The sequence below is a fragment of the Bombina bombina genome, chromosome 4 (genome assembly GCF_027579735.1).
Source record: "Bombina bombina isolate aBomBom1 chromosome 4, aBomBom1.pri, whole genome shotgun sequence".
Taxonomy (NCBI): Eukaryota; Metazoa; Chordata; class Amphibia; order Anura; family Bombinatoridae; genus Bombina; species Bombina bombina.
In genome coordinates, this window is record NC_069502.1 from 711,838,341 (window position 1) to 711,854,765 (window position 16,425).

The 16,425-nt window shown below is 35.2% G+C and overlaps 1 protein-coding gene and 1 long non-coding RNA gene across 5 annotated transcripts in view; one reads left to right on the top strand and one right to left on the bottom strand.

Annotated features, from left to right (window-relative positions):
• The window catches only part of EYA4 (EYA transcriptional coactivator and phosphatase 4), a 506,638-nt gene that overhangs the window by 107,181 nt on the left and 383,032 nt on the right, over nucleotides 1–16,425 (bottom strand). For all 4 annotated transcript variants that reach the window (XM_053710909.1, XM_053710910.1, XM_053710908.1 and 1 more), the window contains one exon: nucleotides 7,086–7,222. In XM_053710909.1, the coding sequence (XP_053566884.1) occupies nucleotides 7,086–7,222 (137 nt within the window). The remainder of the gene's footprint in view (nucleotides 1–7,085; nucleotides 7,223–16,425) is intronic.
• Nucleotides 12,206–16,425, top strand: part of LOC128656766 (uncharacterized) — a 104,207-nt gene continuing 99,987 nt past the window's right edge. The window contains exon 1 of the long non-coding RNA XR_008402055.1: nucleotides 12,206–12,293. This is a non-coding gene — a long non-coding RNA (uncharacterized LOC128656766). The remainder of the gene's footprint in view (nucleotides 12,294–16,425) is intronic.

Genomic DNA, 16,425 nt, shown 5'->3' on the forward strand with positions numbered 1-16,425 from the left:
TCACATCAAGCAGCTGGACAGGAAGATAATAGGGAAGTGGCTGCTCGATAGCTAATGTCTGTTCTGTGTACACAGATCAATTTCAGACCTGTTAAGTTGCATAACTTTGCTGCAAAACAAGCGGACAGCTCCACCTACTGGCTATTTTCATGACTGAAAAAAGGTTGTTATTCTAAAACGGCGCAAATTGAACCGGCGAAAACCGAGGGCCATATATATATATATATATATATATATTCATATATATATATATATATATATATATATATATATATATATATCATCTCCTCTTCTTTGGCTTTGATCAAACAGGATCAGATGCAATCTAGCTCATGCAGCAATCTAAGCAAGCATTTTATAAGTAGCAGGGTGAGACAAAAGAAGCTCTAGTTTCTCTGTTAAAGGCACAGTCTACACCAGAATTTTTATTTTTTTATTATTTTAAAATATAGATAATTCCTTTATTATCCATTCCCTAGTTTTGCACAACCAACACAGTTATATTAATACACTTTTTACCTCTGTGATTACCTTGCATCTAAGCATCTTCTGACAGCCCCCTGATCACATGACTTTTAATTTATTATCTATTAACTTGCATTTTAGCCAATTAGTGCTGTGTTGTGCTTACTTTAAAATAACTCCACGGGTGTGAACACAATGTTATCTATATCCTGTTGTGAAAAGCAAATATAAAAGCTTTCAGATAAGAGGCAGCCTTCAAGGGCTTGGAAATTAGCATATGAGCCTACCTTGGTTTAGTTTTCAACTAAGAATACCAAGAGAACAAACCCCATTTGATGATAAAAGTAAATTGGAAAGTTGCTGGAAATGACACGTCCTATCTGAGTAATAAAAGTTTAATTTTGACTAGATTGTCCCTTTAATAAGAAAAACTATTGCTAGTCAGTTTTAGATCTGTCCATTGATCAACTTGACCATTCAGAGACTTCCTCCGAGAGCCTGAATGTTTTTTATTGGTGGATCAAAGAAAGATTTATCTCATTATAAAGAAAATTTAGGATTTCTAAAGTTCAGTGCAGATTCTCTCCAAACTCAACTAAATTTACTAAAATCAATGTATGCTGCAAAGCGTTGATCCTTTACATACTATATCAGTTTTGGACGCTATGTTGTTGAGCTTGTATATAGATTACTATTGTAGTATAATTTAGATGTATACATTTAGGAACAGACTGGACAAAACACACAAAAACTAAAACTAGTGGATTTATTTGCAAGAATTATTTTTAACACTAAAAAAAATGTATTCCTAATGCAAATGTTTGATATTAAAAGTACTAACCGGAAAAATAAAATAGTTATGCTGTGCATGGTACAAGCATAAACAAATCTCTATTGACAAAAGTCTGCATACAAAATATATTTGTTAAAAAAACCTGTGTCTTTGGTAGTCCTTGTCTGCTTCACTGTGATATCATTATTAAATAGAAAACTGCAAATGTGTCCAAATAGTGTAGGAGATACAATAAGTATATAACGATCCTTCAATTAACTTTATAAAGATTTCCGCCTTTCTCAAGATAGTCTTACTTCACTTCACTGTACCTTTTTGTGCATGGTTTAAGGACAAGGAAATGTGCAATGCAGATCATTTACAAAGAGAGTTTGCTTGTAAATGTATTTACCTATTTAGCCTAAAGTACCCTAACAGTCTGCCTCTGCGGGTGTTGTTGTATTGGGAAATGTAAAACTACTTAATGAGTCAACAGTTGTCTAGATCAGTGATTTTCAACCTTTTTTTTGCTGTGGCACACTTTTTTACATTAAAAAATCCTGCGGCACACCACCATCCCAAAATTTTACAAAATCACACATTGTAGCCTAATACAGCATATATATATATATATATATATATATATATATATATATAAGTCAATGTAAATATTTGCATAGGAAATTAGTACATCTAAGCAAGTATCCCCGCTTGCCCCCAGAAATTCTTAATATGCAATGTTTCCAATGCACAAGAGAATTGTGGGTAAGATATGCAAATTAGGTATGCAAATATATATACACACACACTGTACTGTGCTGTCATGCCATGCGTCGTACAAACTAAGTGTTGCGTTGTGCTGCGTGTAGAGCCAGCACTAGGCACGTGTTGTGGTGGGTGGGGGTTACTTCCAAGTGTGAACACGGGTCAGGGAGGCGAGCTGCCGCTGTGCAGTTACCCTCAGTCATCATCTCACCCAAAATAAAAAAACGGCCCAGAATAAAAACCCAGCAAAATGTAAAAAAAATTCACACTGTTGTCAGTCTGCCGCGGCACACCTGAGGATCTCTCACAGCACACTAGTGTGCCACGGCACACTGTTTGAAAAACACTGGTCTAGATAGCTCTGAAGATACAGTAGCTCACTGCTAATTTAAAATTCACAGGTTGAAATCACACTTAATTCATTAGTTATTAACTTTTATAATAATCAGGTATTAAAGGGCACATCAAATTGTCACAATATGAAAAGATACTCACTGGTTGCATTGCATATGTGTTTGTTTACATGGTATATATATATATATATATATATATATATATATATATATATATATAAAGAGTGTATATATATATATATATATATATATATATATAAGATAAGTTCTTGGTTCAAGTAACCTTAAAAGATATTAAACAGTAATACAAGCTAGACATTATGATGCATTCAAACCAAACATTAGCCTTAGAAAAATGTGTAGATGTATTATATTAGTTGTTTAAATATTGAAAATATAAGTGTAACGGTTTAGTTTTTATAAAGTACTTGGACACCACCATGTTTTAACTACTTTTAAATCTCTATTTGTGCAAACAAAGCTGTGTGGAATCCCTTTTTTTGTGTGCCTGTTTTATATCTGTCCCTAATTGTCTTCTGCACGGGAAACAGATGAGGGGCAACTTAAAGGGACATTGTACACTAGACTCTTCTTTGCATAAATGTTTTGTAGATGATCCATTTATAAAGCCCATCTGGTAGTGTTCTTGTAAAAATGTATAGTTTTGTTTATTTTTAAACTGATGTATACAGTATTTAGACTGCTTCTGTTTGTATAATGGGTCTTTTCAGATGCAGGGGAGGGGGGAGGTTCTGCTCTCAGCCCCCTTCAGTGGGTGTCACAGGATAATCTTATCAACAGTGCTAAATTGGGAGCTTCTAAGTAAGTTTTTAAAATGTTTTATACTGGATTTTTATATCAGTATATGTGCATAATATTCTTCATAGTAGCGTCTATTTCATGCAGTTATATGAAAATTGATGTATACTGCCCCTTTAATAAATGGAGAGTAAAGTAAAAATTAAACATAAATCAAATGAATAGAACATGACATTTTAAAGGATATTCAAGTCAAAATCAAACATTAATGATTCAGACAAAGCAGGCAATTTTAAACAACTTTAAAATTAACTTCCATTAACAAAATGTCTTTTTATATTTACACTTTTTGAGTCACCAGCTCCTACTGAGCATGTGCAAGAATTCACAGAATATACGTATATGCATTTGTGATTGGCTGATGGCTGTCACACGATACAGGAGGAGTGGAAATAGACATAACTGACATTTATCAGAAAAAAAATCTACTACTCATTTGAAGTTCAGACTAAGCTTTATTGCATTGTCTTTTTATCATGCATTTGTTGATTATGCAAATCTTATGTATTTACTGGTCCGTTAAATGACTTTACAATTTACTTATGGTATCAATTATGCTTAGTATCCCTTTGTTAAAGAGTAATTCTAGGTGAGCTCAGGAGCGTGCACGTGTATTTAGCCCTATGGCAGCAGTGCAATATTGCTACACAGTAGCAAACACTGCTGTCATAGAATATTAAAAACATGTACTCTCGTAAGCTTTTATCAGCCTACCCAGATTTCCTCTTCACCAAAGGTTACCAAGTGAACAACACAGAGTTGATAAAAGAAGAAAATTGGGAAGTTGTTCTAAATCATGAATGTTTAATTTAGATTTTACTGTCCCTTTAAGTTCAAACATGGTGGAACCCATTACTTTATAGAAACTCAGTGGAATTTAGAAAACCAACCAGAGTTAAATTACAGGAAAATGTGACAAAATAAATAATGAAAGCATATTGCAGTTTTTTAGCTACACATAATAAAACATTTTTACACTACAATCTCATACTGTGTAACATCCCTTTAAAAGGACATTCTAGTGTAAACATAAAAAAACCTCCCCTTTGTTCTAATGCATATGCCCAAAACGTGTTTTGAGAATATTACAAAGTTGCCTGTAAAATAAAAATAAACCCTAAACTAGATACAATGGCCTCTATTTATTAAAGGTCTTGCGGACCTGATCCGACAGTGCGGATCATGTCCACAAGACCTCGCTAAATGCGGAGAGCAATACGATCTCCGCATTTAACATTACACCAGCAGCTCACAAGAGCTGCTGGTGCAACGCCGCCCCCTGCTGACTCGCGGCCAATCGTCCGCCAGCAGGGAGTTGTCAATCAACCCGATCGTACTCGATCGGGTTGATTTCCGGCGATTCCTGTCTGCATGTTTAGAGCAGGCGGACAGGGTTATGGAGCAGCGGTCTTTAGACCGCTGCTTCATAACTTGTGTTTCTGGCGAGTCTGAAGACTCGCCAGAAACACGGCCCTTCAAGCTCCGTACGGTGCTTGATAAATATGGGCCAATGTAATTATTAGTTATATTGTAGCTATTTTAGGATTTATTTTACAGGTAAGTATTTAGTTTTAAATAGGAATAATTTAGTTAATGATAGTAATTTTATTTAGATTTATTAAAATTATATTTAAGTTAGGGGGTGTTAGGTTTAGGATTAGATTTAGGTTTAGGGGTTAATAACTTTATTATAGGGGCGGCAGATTAGGGGTTAATAAATTTAGGTAGGTGTCGGCAATGTTAGGGCAGACAGATTAGGGGTTAATAATATTTAACTAGTGTTTTCTATACAGGAGTGCGACGGTTTAGGGGTTAATATATTTATTATAGTGGTGGCGATGTCCGGTTTGGCAGATTAGGGGTTAATTTTTTTTTAAGTGTTTGCGGTGTGGGGGGGCCTCGGTTTAGGGGTTAATAGGTAGTTTATGGGTGTTAGTGTACTTTTAAGCCCTTTAGTTAAGAGTTTTATGCCATGGTGTTGTAGTGTAAAACTCTTAACTACTGACTTTTAAATGCAGTACCAGTCTTGACAGGAGAGGGTCTACCGCTCACTTTTGGTTAGACTCGTAATATTGGCGCTATACAAGTCCCATTGAAAATATAGGACACGCAATTGAAGTAAGTGGATTTGCGGTATTTCCGAGTCTGGCTAAAAAGTGAGCGGTGAGCCTGTCATTTCAAGACTCGTAATACCAGCGGGCGTTAAAAAGCAGCGATGGGACCTCTCAACACTGCTTTTTAACCCTAACGCACAACTCGGAATCTAGCCGATTGTTTCCAATGCAGCAAAGGATTCTGGGTAAGACATGCAAATGCGATTCACAATGAAGTGAGTCATTGCACTTATCAGTAATAGTATTTATGTAAATAAAAGCACAACAATTATTATAGTAGTGCCAGTAAAATTCTAATACCTTAGAGATATACTGGTTGATGATGATAAAACAGAAAGTATCTCTGGGGTTGTTTGAATTTGATGTATTCATTTCTATTTAGTATCTATGCTTACAACATATTTTATCTTTATGAATAACCTTTTAACATTGTTAACTTGTTTTGAATGCCAGAGAGAAATAAAGATTTTTTTAAAAAAATACTGATACCATGTTAATGAATACATTTCAGAATATAGTTTAAAAGTGAAAACATGCAGGACTTAATAAAACACATCTTGACTAAGCTCTATATCATATCTCAAAAAAGGCTAGAATTTCACATAGTAAGATATTGAGATGTACATTAGAAAACAACTTGTACAAAAAACAAACTGTAAAACCAAAAAACTGTTTGAAACATAGCTACATGTTAAAAAGTATAGGGTAATTAAATACTATTAATCGAGTCAAAAATAGTTTTTCAATATTGTTATGCACATATTTATTTTCTTGTGTTTTACTATTACAGACATCCCAACCTGCAAAAACTCATTTCAGGGAGGTGGCTTCTCCCACTACTGCGTCACCACCCCTCCCCTCCTCTCCCAGTTATATATTGGACACCTTGAAACCATAAATAAGGTAGAGACTTATCATTAAAGTAGCTTCCCACTAAAGTCACATTAAAAAAGTAGCTTTATTGCACAACCACATACAAGAAACCTATTTTCCAGTGATCGTACGCTTGTTGAATGCTTAAATATTTTAGAATACGAAGTTTAATTACGTGAGGTAAATAAGGTAGTATTTGTGTTTTATTTTATTAAAATCTGTGGGGGCTTTTTGGTCACTGATGCACGCTTTGAGGGTTCTATAACGTACCAGCAACTAAAGGCATTCCTTAAAGAAACACTTTTCCGGATTTGGGCCACATTAGAGTTTCAGGGAGCCGCTATTACAATCAGGTGGACTCCCTGAACTTCAGGGAGACTTGGGATGTCTGCTATTATAACTATAAAAAATTATAATTATTTAAAAAATATTTTTGCAAAAAGTTTATCTATCTATCTGTCTGTCTGTCGGTCTGTTTATCACTATTTATTTTTGCTGTAATTCATTCTTACCAAATGATTTTATAAATATTAATTAATTTAAATATGAACATTTGATAATGATGTATATCCTAAATATTGCATACTAAATTTAATTTAACTTTTAAAAAAAAAAAAAAAAAAAATAATGCCTGATTGTAACTCTGCTGTAACGAAAATGTTATAAAAACTGAAATCAAAATTAACCAATAACAATCTAAAATTAAATCTTCATTACTAAAATCTTAACTTTCATAGATCTCAACAACTATCTATAATAATAACATGTCTACAACTTAAACAGAGCAAACTAAATGTAGATCCGGAAAACATAAGTAAACTGTGATCAGTCAGGAATAGTTACTTGATAACTATTGCACAGTACACTTCCTTGTTGTTTCGTAAGAATGATCTGCATATATAAGAATGAAAAATGAGGTCCTACCTCCAAATCACTATCAGGTGGAGGTGATGGATTATTCTTTCGGCCTCTTCCGCGTGATTTTGACCCAGCACTCCTGCACGTCCTGTCATCAAGATCTTTGATGGGTGTTGATGGACTCTGTACTGTATCAAACTCCCCTGAAAAATAGAATTATACACAAAATCATCAGTTTACCTGCTTAACTTTGTAAAGAGATTAACTATCAAATTAAATGCAGCATTTTATAAATATAACCCAAAATTTTCATGTTCAAACAAAACTTCTTTTATTTTTAAAATTAAATAAATAAATAAAGGTAAACATTTCAAAATGGCCGTCACTGTGCACAAGAGCACAATAGCTCTTTCTCAGGTCTAATTCTGATTATGATTGAAAATCACGTTTAAATACATTTTTACCTTACTTAATAGTATTATTTGCAATGTTTACTTAAGGAAAAATCTGGGTTTAAATATTTTAGTCAAAATATGTAGTTATGTGAAAAATTTTATAAGTTTATTTTAGCCACCAGATTGTGTTAGCAAAGCAAATTGGTGCTCTGGTGCTAAACAAAATATACCAGACGCAATACCTTGCCAATTTAAATTCAGCCTAATATTGCATCTTGGGATTAATTGACAAGATTGTATTGTAAATATGTGTTTTCTTTCATAATAAAATGCAGTGTTGGCCATGTTGTGAAGTACAGAATTGCTTTACAACTGCACAGTGAACTTTAAATCTGCCCCAATGAGCATGGTTGAAACATTGTGCAGTTTCCTATTTAAAAAGAAACATGTCGTTGTTACATGCAAATTCCCATTTTACATTTAAAATGGCATGTGGGAAAAATGAACTCATCCATTCCCATGTACGAGAGTAGGAAAAAACAGAGAGCAATGTGTTCCTATATATTTAATGACTTTTTGTTTGCTCTGTATATACTCAATAACTTTACAAATTTACAATAACATTTGTGTTTTCCTGAAAGGCAGAATATCCCCTTTTTTGCAATCCCCAGCTGTACATAAATCCATTTCCCTTCCTATAATCAAGACTCTGAGTTTTTTTTTACAATCCCTTTGACTGGTTCTGGCATAATTTTTTTTTTATTCTTTTCAAGCTTCTACTTATCACACTTCACCACATCTGCTTCTTGGGCTGATGGAAAAAATCAGACCATTACAAGCCAAAAGGGTACTGTAGTAAAGGCAGCTGTTCTATACCATTCTTATACTGAAAGTGCTTACAATGCACTGCAAAACACTGGTTTTCGACCATATCCTTCCGGACTAAAAGCAGAAAAATATTTATGAATTAAAAAAAAAAAAACTTTTTGTATTGTTTCTAAAAATGTTGCGTGCAAGATATCTAGAGAAGCTATTTTGTTACGGAGCATTAGCTTCTCTCTCCAAAACAAAATGCTCTTTTTAAGACAACTGTGTAAGTATGTGCTACCGTAGCTTGCCATCTAAAATAATTAGCAGTGCATGATTATCATGGTGGTCTACTCTGTGCACTTCCTTAAATATCTTATACAAAGTTGCATGCAAATAAATGTTATAGTATTGTTCGAGAATTTATTTGTGTGGATAATAAATGTGAAAATTTAGAAAAAAAAAAATCAATTCTTCAGCTTACTATATTTTCTTCAACTCAGAAAGGATTTCTTCAAAGTAATAGAGGACTGAATTCTAATAGGAATTATTTTTTATTTCTGTCACCAGAGAATGTCAGTTTAGAGAATGAACTGCAGTAACAAATAAAAAATATATTTTTCTTTACCCTAGTTAATTCAAGCTATCTCTTTCCTCACTTCTCAGATTATTGTAAAATAAAAACATGAAAACTACATATGTTCTGCATTTATTGGCTATCCGCAAGCAGCTAATCCAGTCTCCTGGTCTAAACACCCACTGTCCTGCTGTTATATCCCTGTAAATCCCATGGAGACAATCACTGGTATATGATTATCACGGTGTCCTACTCAGGACACTAACGTAGCGATTAAACAGAAACTTCCAATAATTATTTCTGTGCAGAAAAAGATACAGTGTCATCTTCTGCCCTCTGCAGAGAATGACTCTGCATTGTCCTTAGACTGTGGTGTATTTTACTTATTATCTAGTGGCAGAATGAGCAAATACCAGTAGGTTTTCCTCATTTTAGGCACCCCTTTGGTGATTATGAAATGGTGATGTCATTATGTTGTGTATAATAATGTCATATGTGATGGACAAAAGAGGCATAGAAAATGTATGTTGAAATGCAATTACTGCAAAAGAGGCCGGTGTTAATATGGAGAAAGAAATGAATATCCCCACTGCAGCACACCATATTTTGTTTGAAAAAAATAGTAACAAATTCTGAAGTAAAATTCAATGACATTGCACATAAAGCTGCAGAGAAGAATCTAAAAAATTGCAGTAAAGTGAGGCCAAATCAATTAAGTTTACTTAGTCTCCTCTTCTTAGTGCAGTGGTTGGCAACTGGCAGACCAGGAGTTATGAAAGAGTTAATTTACAGCTCCATCCTTTGCTCACAACAATGAAAAAATCCACATTGTATCCCCCAGAAAGCACATACAATTCTGTTCTACCACATAGTGCACCTGCATTTCTGCTTCCGTAGCTTTCCCCCCAGTGGCGGTTGAGGGGGCTAGCGGGGCATGCCATGCACTCCCATAAATTACTGTAGCAATCTCAAACTCCAAAGGTGCCAGCTGCCCAGAATTGGTGTAGTAGTGACTTTTATTATTTACATGTCCACACAAAGCAAAGATAGAGATAAAAGAGGAAAAATAGACATTTTAAATAAATAGACAAACAAATATTTATGGGATGAGGTAGCCACCTGTACTCTGAACACCCATGAACATTAGCTTTAGGTTATATTTTTGCACCCCCATCATTATGGTCTTGAAACATGTCCCCACCACACATACTTAATTTGCTGAAACTGAATTTAATACGTTTTTCCAGTGGACTCCAAATAAGTTATTTTATCATTCAGATCTTTAATAAATAACTTTAAACCACCATTAATGTCTATGGGGATTTTCATAGATACATAATTTGATATGTTTTTCTAAAGGATTGTGATCAACCCAATTTTCAGGACATGTGAAGTCAAAACACTTTTTAAAAAAAATAAAATAAACACTTATTTTTATTATTATGAATTAATATAACAAGAATAATGATACAATAATCTTAAAAAGATAGCAACTAGTGACAACAGTATCCAGGTTACATACATAATATAAAGGCATCAATGTAAATTAGATCCAGTTGGGTCCATAAGTATTTGGACACTGATAAACTTATAGTTATTTTACCTGTTAGAAAAAAAAAGATTTGAGTTGAAGCATATTGAATGTGGATTTAAAGTGCATCTCATCATTTAATTTGAGGTATTTACAATTACATCCACACTAAGTGAATAGCTTAGGAATTACAGCACTTTTAAACGTAGTCTCGAGCTTGTCAAGGGACCAAAAGTTAATGGACAATTGACTGAGAAGCTGTTTCATGGCCAGTTGCCGCTGTAAACTCTCAGTATAAGGTCCAAAGTGCTGTCAATGCAAAAAAAAGTAGGCTATCATTAAGCTGAAAAACAAACAAACAAACAAACCCCCTTGAAGAGATAACAGAAACATTTGGAGTGGCCAAATCAACAATTGGGTAGGTTAGTTCAGCAACACAAAAAGGCCTGAACGACCACAGAAGACAACGATGATGGAGGATCTCAAAAGTATAACCTTGGTGAAGAAAACCCCTTCACAACATCTAGCAAAATCAAGAACAACCTCCAGGAGATAGGCGTTTCAATATCAACATTTTCAATCAAGAGAAGACTGATATAAATACAAGGGATTTACCACAAGGTGCAAACCATCGGTAATCCTCAAGAAAAGGAAGGCCAGATTAGACTTTGCCAGAAAACATATAAATGAGCCTTCCCAATTCTGGACAAATGTTCTTGGACAGTAGTTAAACTTAAATCAACCTGCACTAGAATTATGGGAACAGAAGTGTATGGAAAAGTGAAGCAACAGCTCATGATCCAAATTATACCACATCACCTATTAATCATGGTGTAGTAAAGTTATGGAATTGGCATGTATGACTACCAATGGAACTGGGTCACTAGTGTTTATTGATGATGTGACTGCTGACAGAAGCAGCAGGATGAATTCTGAAGTGTATTGGGTATATTGGAATAAATACTGCAAAACTAATAGGATGGCGCTTCACAGTACAGATGGACAATTACCCAAAAAAATACTGCAAAAGCAACCAAAAAGATTGTAAAGGCAAATCAGTGGACTATTCCTTAATGGCTGAGTCAGTCACCTCAGCTCAAGCCAATTGAACATGCTTTTCACTTGCTAAAGACAAAAATTGACATCTGCAAAAAAGGCCTAGCAAAGCCTCATTAGGGAAGAAACCTAGAAACTGGTAATGTCCATGGGTTCACGACCTCAGGCAATTATTCAATGTAAATTATTTTCAACCAAGTACTAAGAATGATCATTTTATTTATGATTATGTTAGTTTGTCCAATTACTTTAGAGCTCCTGAAAATGGGGGGAACTATATATGAAAATTGTTTTAATTCTTAACAGCTCAAATGATATTTGTTCTTAAACCCCTTGAATTAAATCTGAAAGTCTGCAATGGTTTTATTTCTTAATTTAAAATCTATAATGGTGGCGTACAGAGCCAAAACCATGAAAATCTGTGTCACTATCCAAAATACTTATTGTCAGGGTTATATTCCTTTAAGAGTGGGTGTTACATCTATCATCTCTACCTGTTAAAAGCCTCCCCTTCCTGTTACTACTTGCTTGGTATTTTGGATTAGTTCCCTGCCCTGAGTCTGTATCCTGAGTCTGAAGTTTACTTTACAGAACTACAGTTCCAGTGTCTTTCTCTACTCAATTTCTATCAAGTCCTTTGGATATTCCTACCTCCTTGGAGGATTACATGCTTGTATCTCTGCTGTTGCATTGTTACAACTAGCTTCAGCAAAATCTGGAGCTGCATCCTGACGTCACCTGCTTGCTGAGGTCAGCTGCCCGGACTTTCCACTTCCGTGTTTAGAACTTGCCAGGAGCAGTGCGGATCTATACTTAGACATGGACGCTGAGACCGCAGTTTCCTGATTTAAGCCTTAAGTTCCAGTTGAGTTTCACCCGAGTTCCAGTTGAGATCTCATTTCCATCAGGTACATTTTATTATTTTGATTCCCACAATACCGCTCAGTACACACTGTCTTACACAGACAACCCTATTGTGCTGTTCCTGCATAGAGAAATACTGTGAAACATTCAGTCCTCTGTGTGTCTATTCCATTTTTTCCATCTATGCAATGCTAAGTAGATTTCTAATTATTGCTTTTAACCTCACAGTAACATACCATTTATGCAAATAAATAGGATTAATATATTACTTGCATTAAATAACAATTTAACATTTATTATGTATTCTAACTTCATGTAGCTTATCTACAGTTGTGATTCAAATATTAGTTAGTAGAATTTTGAGATTGTATAATCATTACATAATACCAAGCCATTTTTTTCTTTAAAAGGATGATGAGTCCAGTAGACCTAGCTACTCGTGTGGTTAATATGACTCAAAAGGTAGACACTCTCTCCCAACATCTTAGAGATTTACAGTTGAAGAATCAACAACTCAAAAATAAATAGATCAGACTGTAAAACCTCCTGTCCCAGAATCCTCACCAGAACCACAACTTCCTTTACCTGACACATTTTGTGAAGACCGATCACTCTATAGACATGTAACATATCCCTGATTCTGACACTCATGCTGGTTTTGGGCAGTATTTGCATTCAGCTTGCCTGCCTGATTAATCATTCATGCACCTGATTCCCTCAGCCTCTTTTTAAGCCTTCTCAGGTCTAATGTGCTTTGCATTAACTTTGAAGTTGTGTTCCTGAAAACAACTGAGGTCTGTGGCTGATCCTGCATGAATTCTACCAACTTATTCAAGCTTCAGCTTTCCCTATTTCTTCTGCTTAAAATCATCAAATCGCAAGTATACAAATAATTCCATTTTGTTACCTGGACACTGCTACTTAACAATATATAAATCAAGTATACTTTTGGTTATCATCACTCTAATTATTACAACAGCATCTTACTCAGAACTTTATAACTATTCTCTGCTACAAGTTGTCATAGCTGAAATATCCTTCTACAAATATGTTAACATATTCAGAACTCTGCATCTATGTGTTCAGTTAAAAGCTTTCATGTGATTCTCCAATATATGCACAAACAGTAATTGATGCCTTAAACTTGCAACTTGACTTTCACCTGTGCTGCTCTGCTTATTACTGACATACAGTGCTATATAATATTATGTACTGTGAACCTGCAACAAACCTTAGTTTGCATATATATGCACAAACAGTAATTAATGCCTAAAACTTGCAACTTGTCTATCACCTGTGCTGCTCTGCTTAATTCTGACATACAGCTCTATATAATATTATGTACTGTGAACCTGCAAAAAACCTTAGTTTGCATCTAAGTGTCAATCCTCTACCAGTTTACTCTGAAGCCTGAACATTCCACATTGCTATATTTTTCTCTCATTGAATCCTGCAGCTACTCCTATTAACTAACTATAAGGCACAGTGAAGCCAGAATATATTGTATACAAATATTGCACTCTCCATTTATTCTACAATAACTTCTAGCAACTATGAATCACAGAATATCATCTATTAACGTCCAGGATACTCTTCCCCTGGTCAGGGGTCGGTGTCTTCAAATCCCTACCACTGCCCGAGGGTCTGTGTCCTGAGCGCATGTACACCGGAACATGACAAGACAATTCAAGACCGCTTTCCACCTTCTTTTTTCATTAAAGCCTCGTATTTTCCCCACTGAACGCACTAAAGTGTTAACAGTTATTTCCTTGTTAAGAGAGGAGCCCCGAGCCTGGGAAGATACTTTTTTTGAAAGTCAAGACCCAATTCTAGACTCGTTAAACTCTTTCTTCACTGCCATGTCTAGTCTCTACAAAGACCCCCACAAACAAATTACTGCAGAGACTGCACTAAGATCATTATAACAACATAAACGTCCTGTTGAAGAGTTTATCTCAGATTCCAAATGTTGTGCAAAGGACAGTCAATGGAATGATCTCTCACTGAGAAATCAATATTGGTTGGGTCTTTCTGAGGCTGTAAAGGATGAACTTGCCCGCACTGAGTTACCAGACACTCTAGAAGCACTGATGGCTTTAACTATTTATTTAGACTGTAGACTACGTGAAAGAAGGTATGACAAATATTCCCATGAAGTCACACCAAAAAGGTCATCCTATCCACCCCCACTCATCTATATTGCCTACTTCTAAAGATGAACCCATAGATATAGCTTTTTTGTTGCCAATTTTTTAAGCACTACATTTTCCAACTAACCTTATTGTTCTCTACTTCTTTCCTTACAGTGGGAAGACAGTCAACTTGAAGTCACCGCCATTATAGATTCAAGGGCGTGTGGGAATTATATTGATAACTCTCTTGTTAATCTGAATAACATACCTAGCACCGAAAAAGCATTTCCTGTGTCACTCAGAGTCATTGATGGTAATCAAATATCATCAGGTCCTATTAAACACCAAACAGTAAGTCTAACTGTTACCTCCATAAGTGAACACATAGGATCGTTATCATTTGACATCATACAGTCTCCTTTGTATCCAGTTGTTTTAGGTTTAAACTAGTTTAAAAAACACCAACCATCCATTAACTGGGCTAATTCCCATATCACACTTGATTCGACATTCTGTCTAGGTAACTGCTTTTTAAAACCACAGTTCTCATTGCAGAACATGTTACAATTCCACCTGAATACTCAGATTTCTCAGATGTGTTTAATCCTAAGGAGGCAGAGAACCTCCCACCTAACAGGTCATATGATTGTCCTATAGAACTATTACCTGGTAGCTCGATTCCCTACGGACACATATATCCTCTGTCTCAACCTGAATTGGAACACCTTAAAACATAAATTGATGAGAATTTGAGAAAAGGGTTCATTAGACCCTCTACCTCACCAGCAGGTGCAGGTATATTTTTGTAAAAAAGAAAGATAACAGTCTAAGACCAATCATAGGTTATCATGAGTTAAATAAAAGAACTATTAAAAATAGGTATCCTCTACCCCTTATTCTTGAGATGATAGAGAGGTTACAAGGGGCTAAGTTATTTAGCAGACTAGAACTCAGGGGAGCATATAATCTCATCAGAATCTGGCCTGGTGATGAGTGGTTAACAGCATTCCGTACTCGCTACAGTCTATTTCAGTACACTGTGATACCCTTTGGGCTATGTAACGCTCCAGCAACTTTTAAGAATCTAATTAATGACATATTTAGAGATGTTCTGGATGTCTTCATGGTCATTTACCTTGACGATATCTTAATATATTCCTCTTCTCCTGAACAGCATACTAAACATGTACGTTTGGTTCTTGAGCGGCTTAGGTTACATCACTTGTACGCAAAGCTTGAGAAGTGCATAATTAATGCTGAAACTATATTGTTCCTTGGGTATCACATTACTCCAAGTGGTATTAACATGGAACAGAATAAGATTCAAGCTGTGCTTTATTGGTCTAGGCCCTCTTCTAAAAAAGATGTTTAACAGTTTATGGGTTTTTCAAATTTTTATCGAAAATGTATAAAAGGTTTCGCATCCATTACCAAACCATTAACAGATTTAACAAAGAAGGATAATAGCCCCTTGTCTGGACTGAAGCAGAAGAATTAGCTTTTAATCATTTGAAACATAGATTCACCTCAGCACCAATTCTAAGTTTTCCTGAACCTTCTTTGCAATACGTATTAGAGGTAGATGCCTCACACTACGCTATTGGAGCTGTACTTTCACAAAGAGAATCTTTACTTGATCCCCTTCACCCCATAGCATATTTCTCTAGAATAATGAATTCTGCTGAACAAAATTACCCAGTAGGGGAAAAAGAGTTGCTCGCTATTAAATCTTCTCTTGAGCACTGGAGACATTTGCTAGTAGGTACTATATATCCAATACTCATCTATTCAGACCACCGTAATCTTCAGTACTTGAAGACCACTAAAACTCTCTCTTCACGTCAGGTCCATTGGAATCTTTTTTTTTTACTAGATTCAACTACATCATAACTTTCAGACCTGGGAAAAGGAACGGTAAGGCCGATGCTCTTTCTAGAAAAGATCATAGACCTACTAAAGAAATTCTTCCTACTACCGTTATTCCCTAACAAAAAATAATTGGTTTCTTAACCGAACACTTAGACCTCTTAAAACTCAGCAAGAA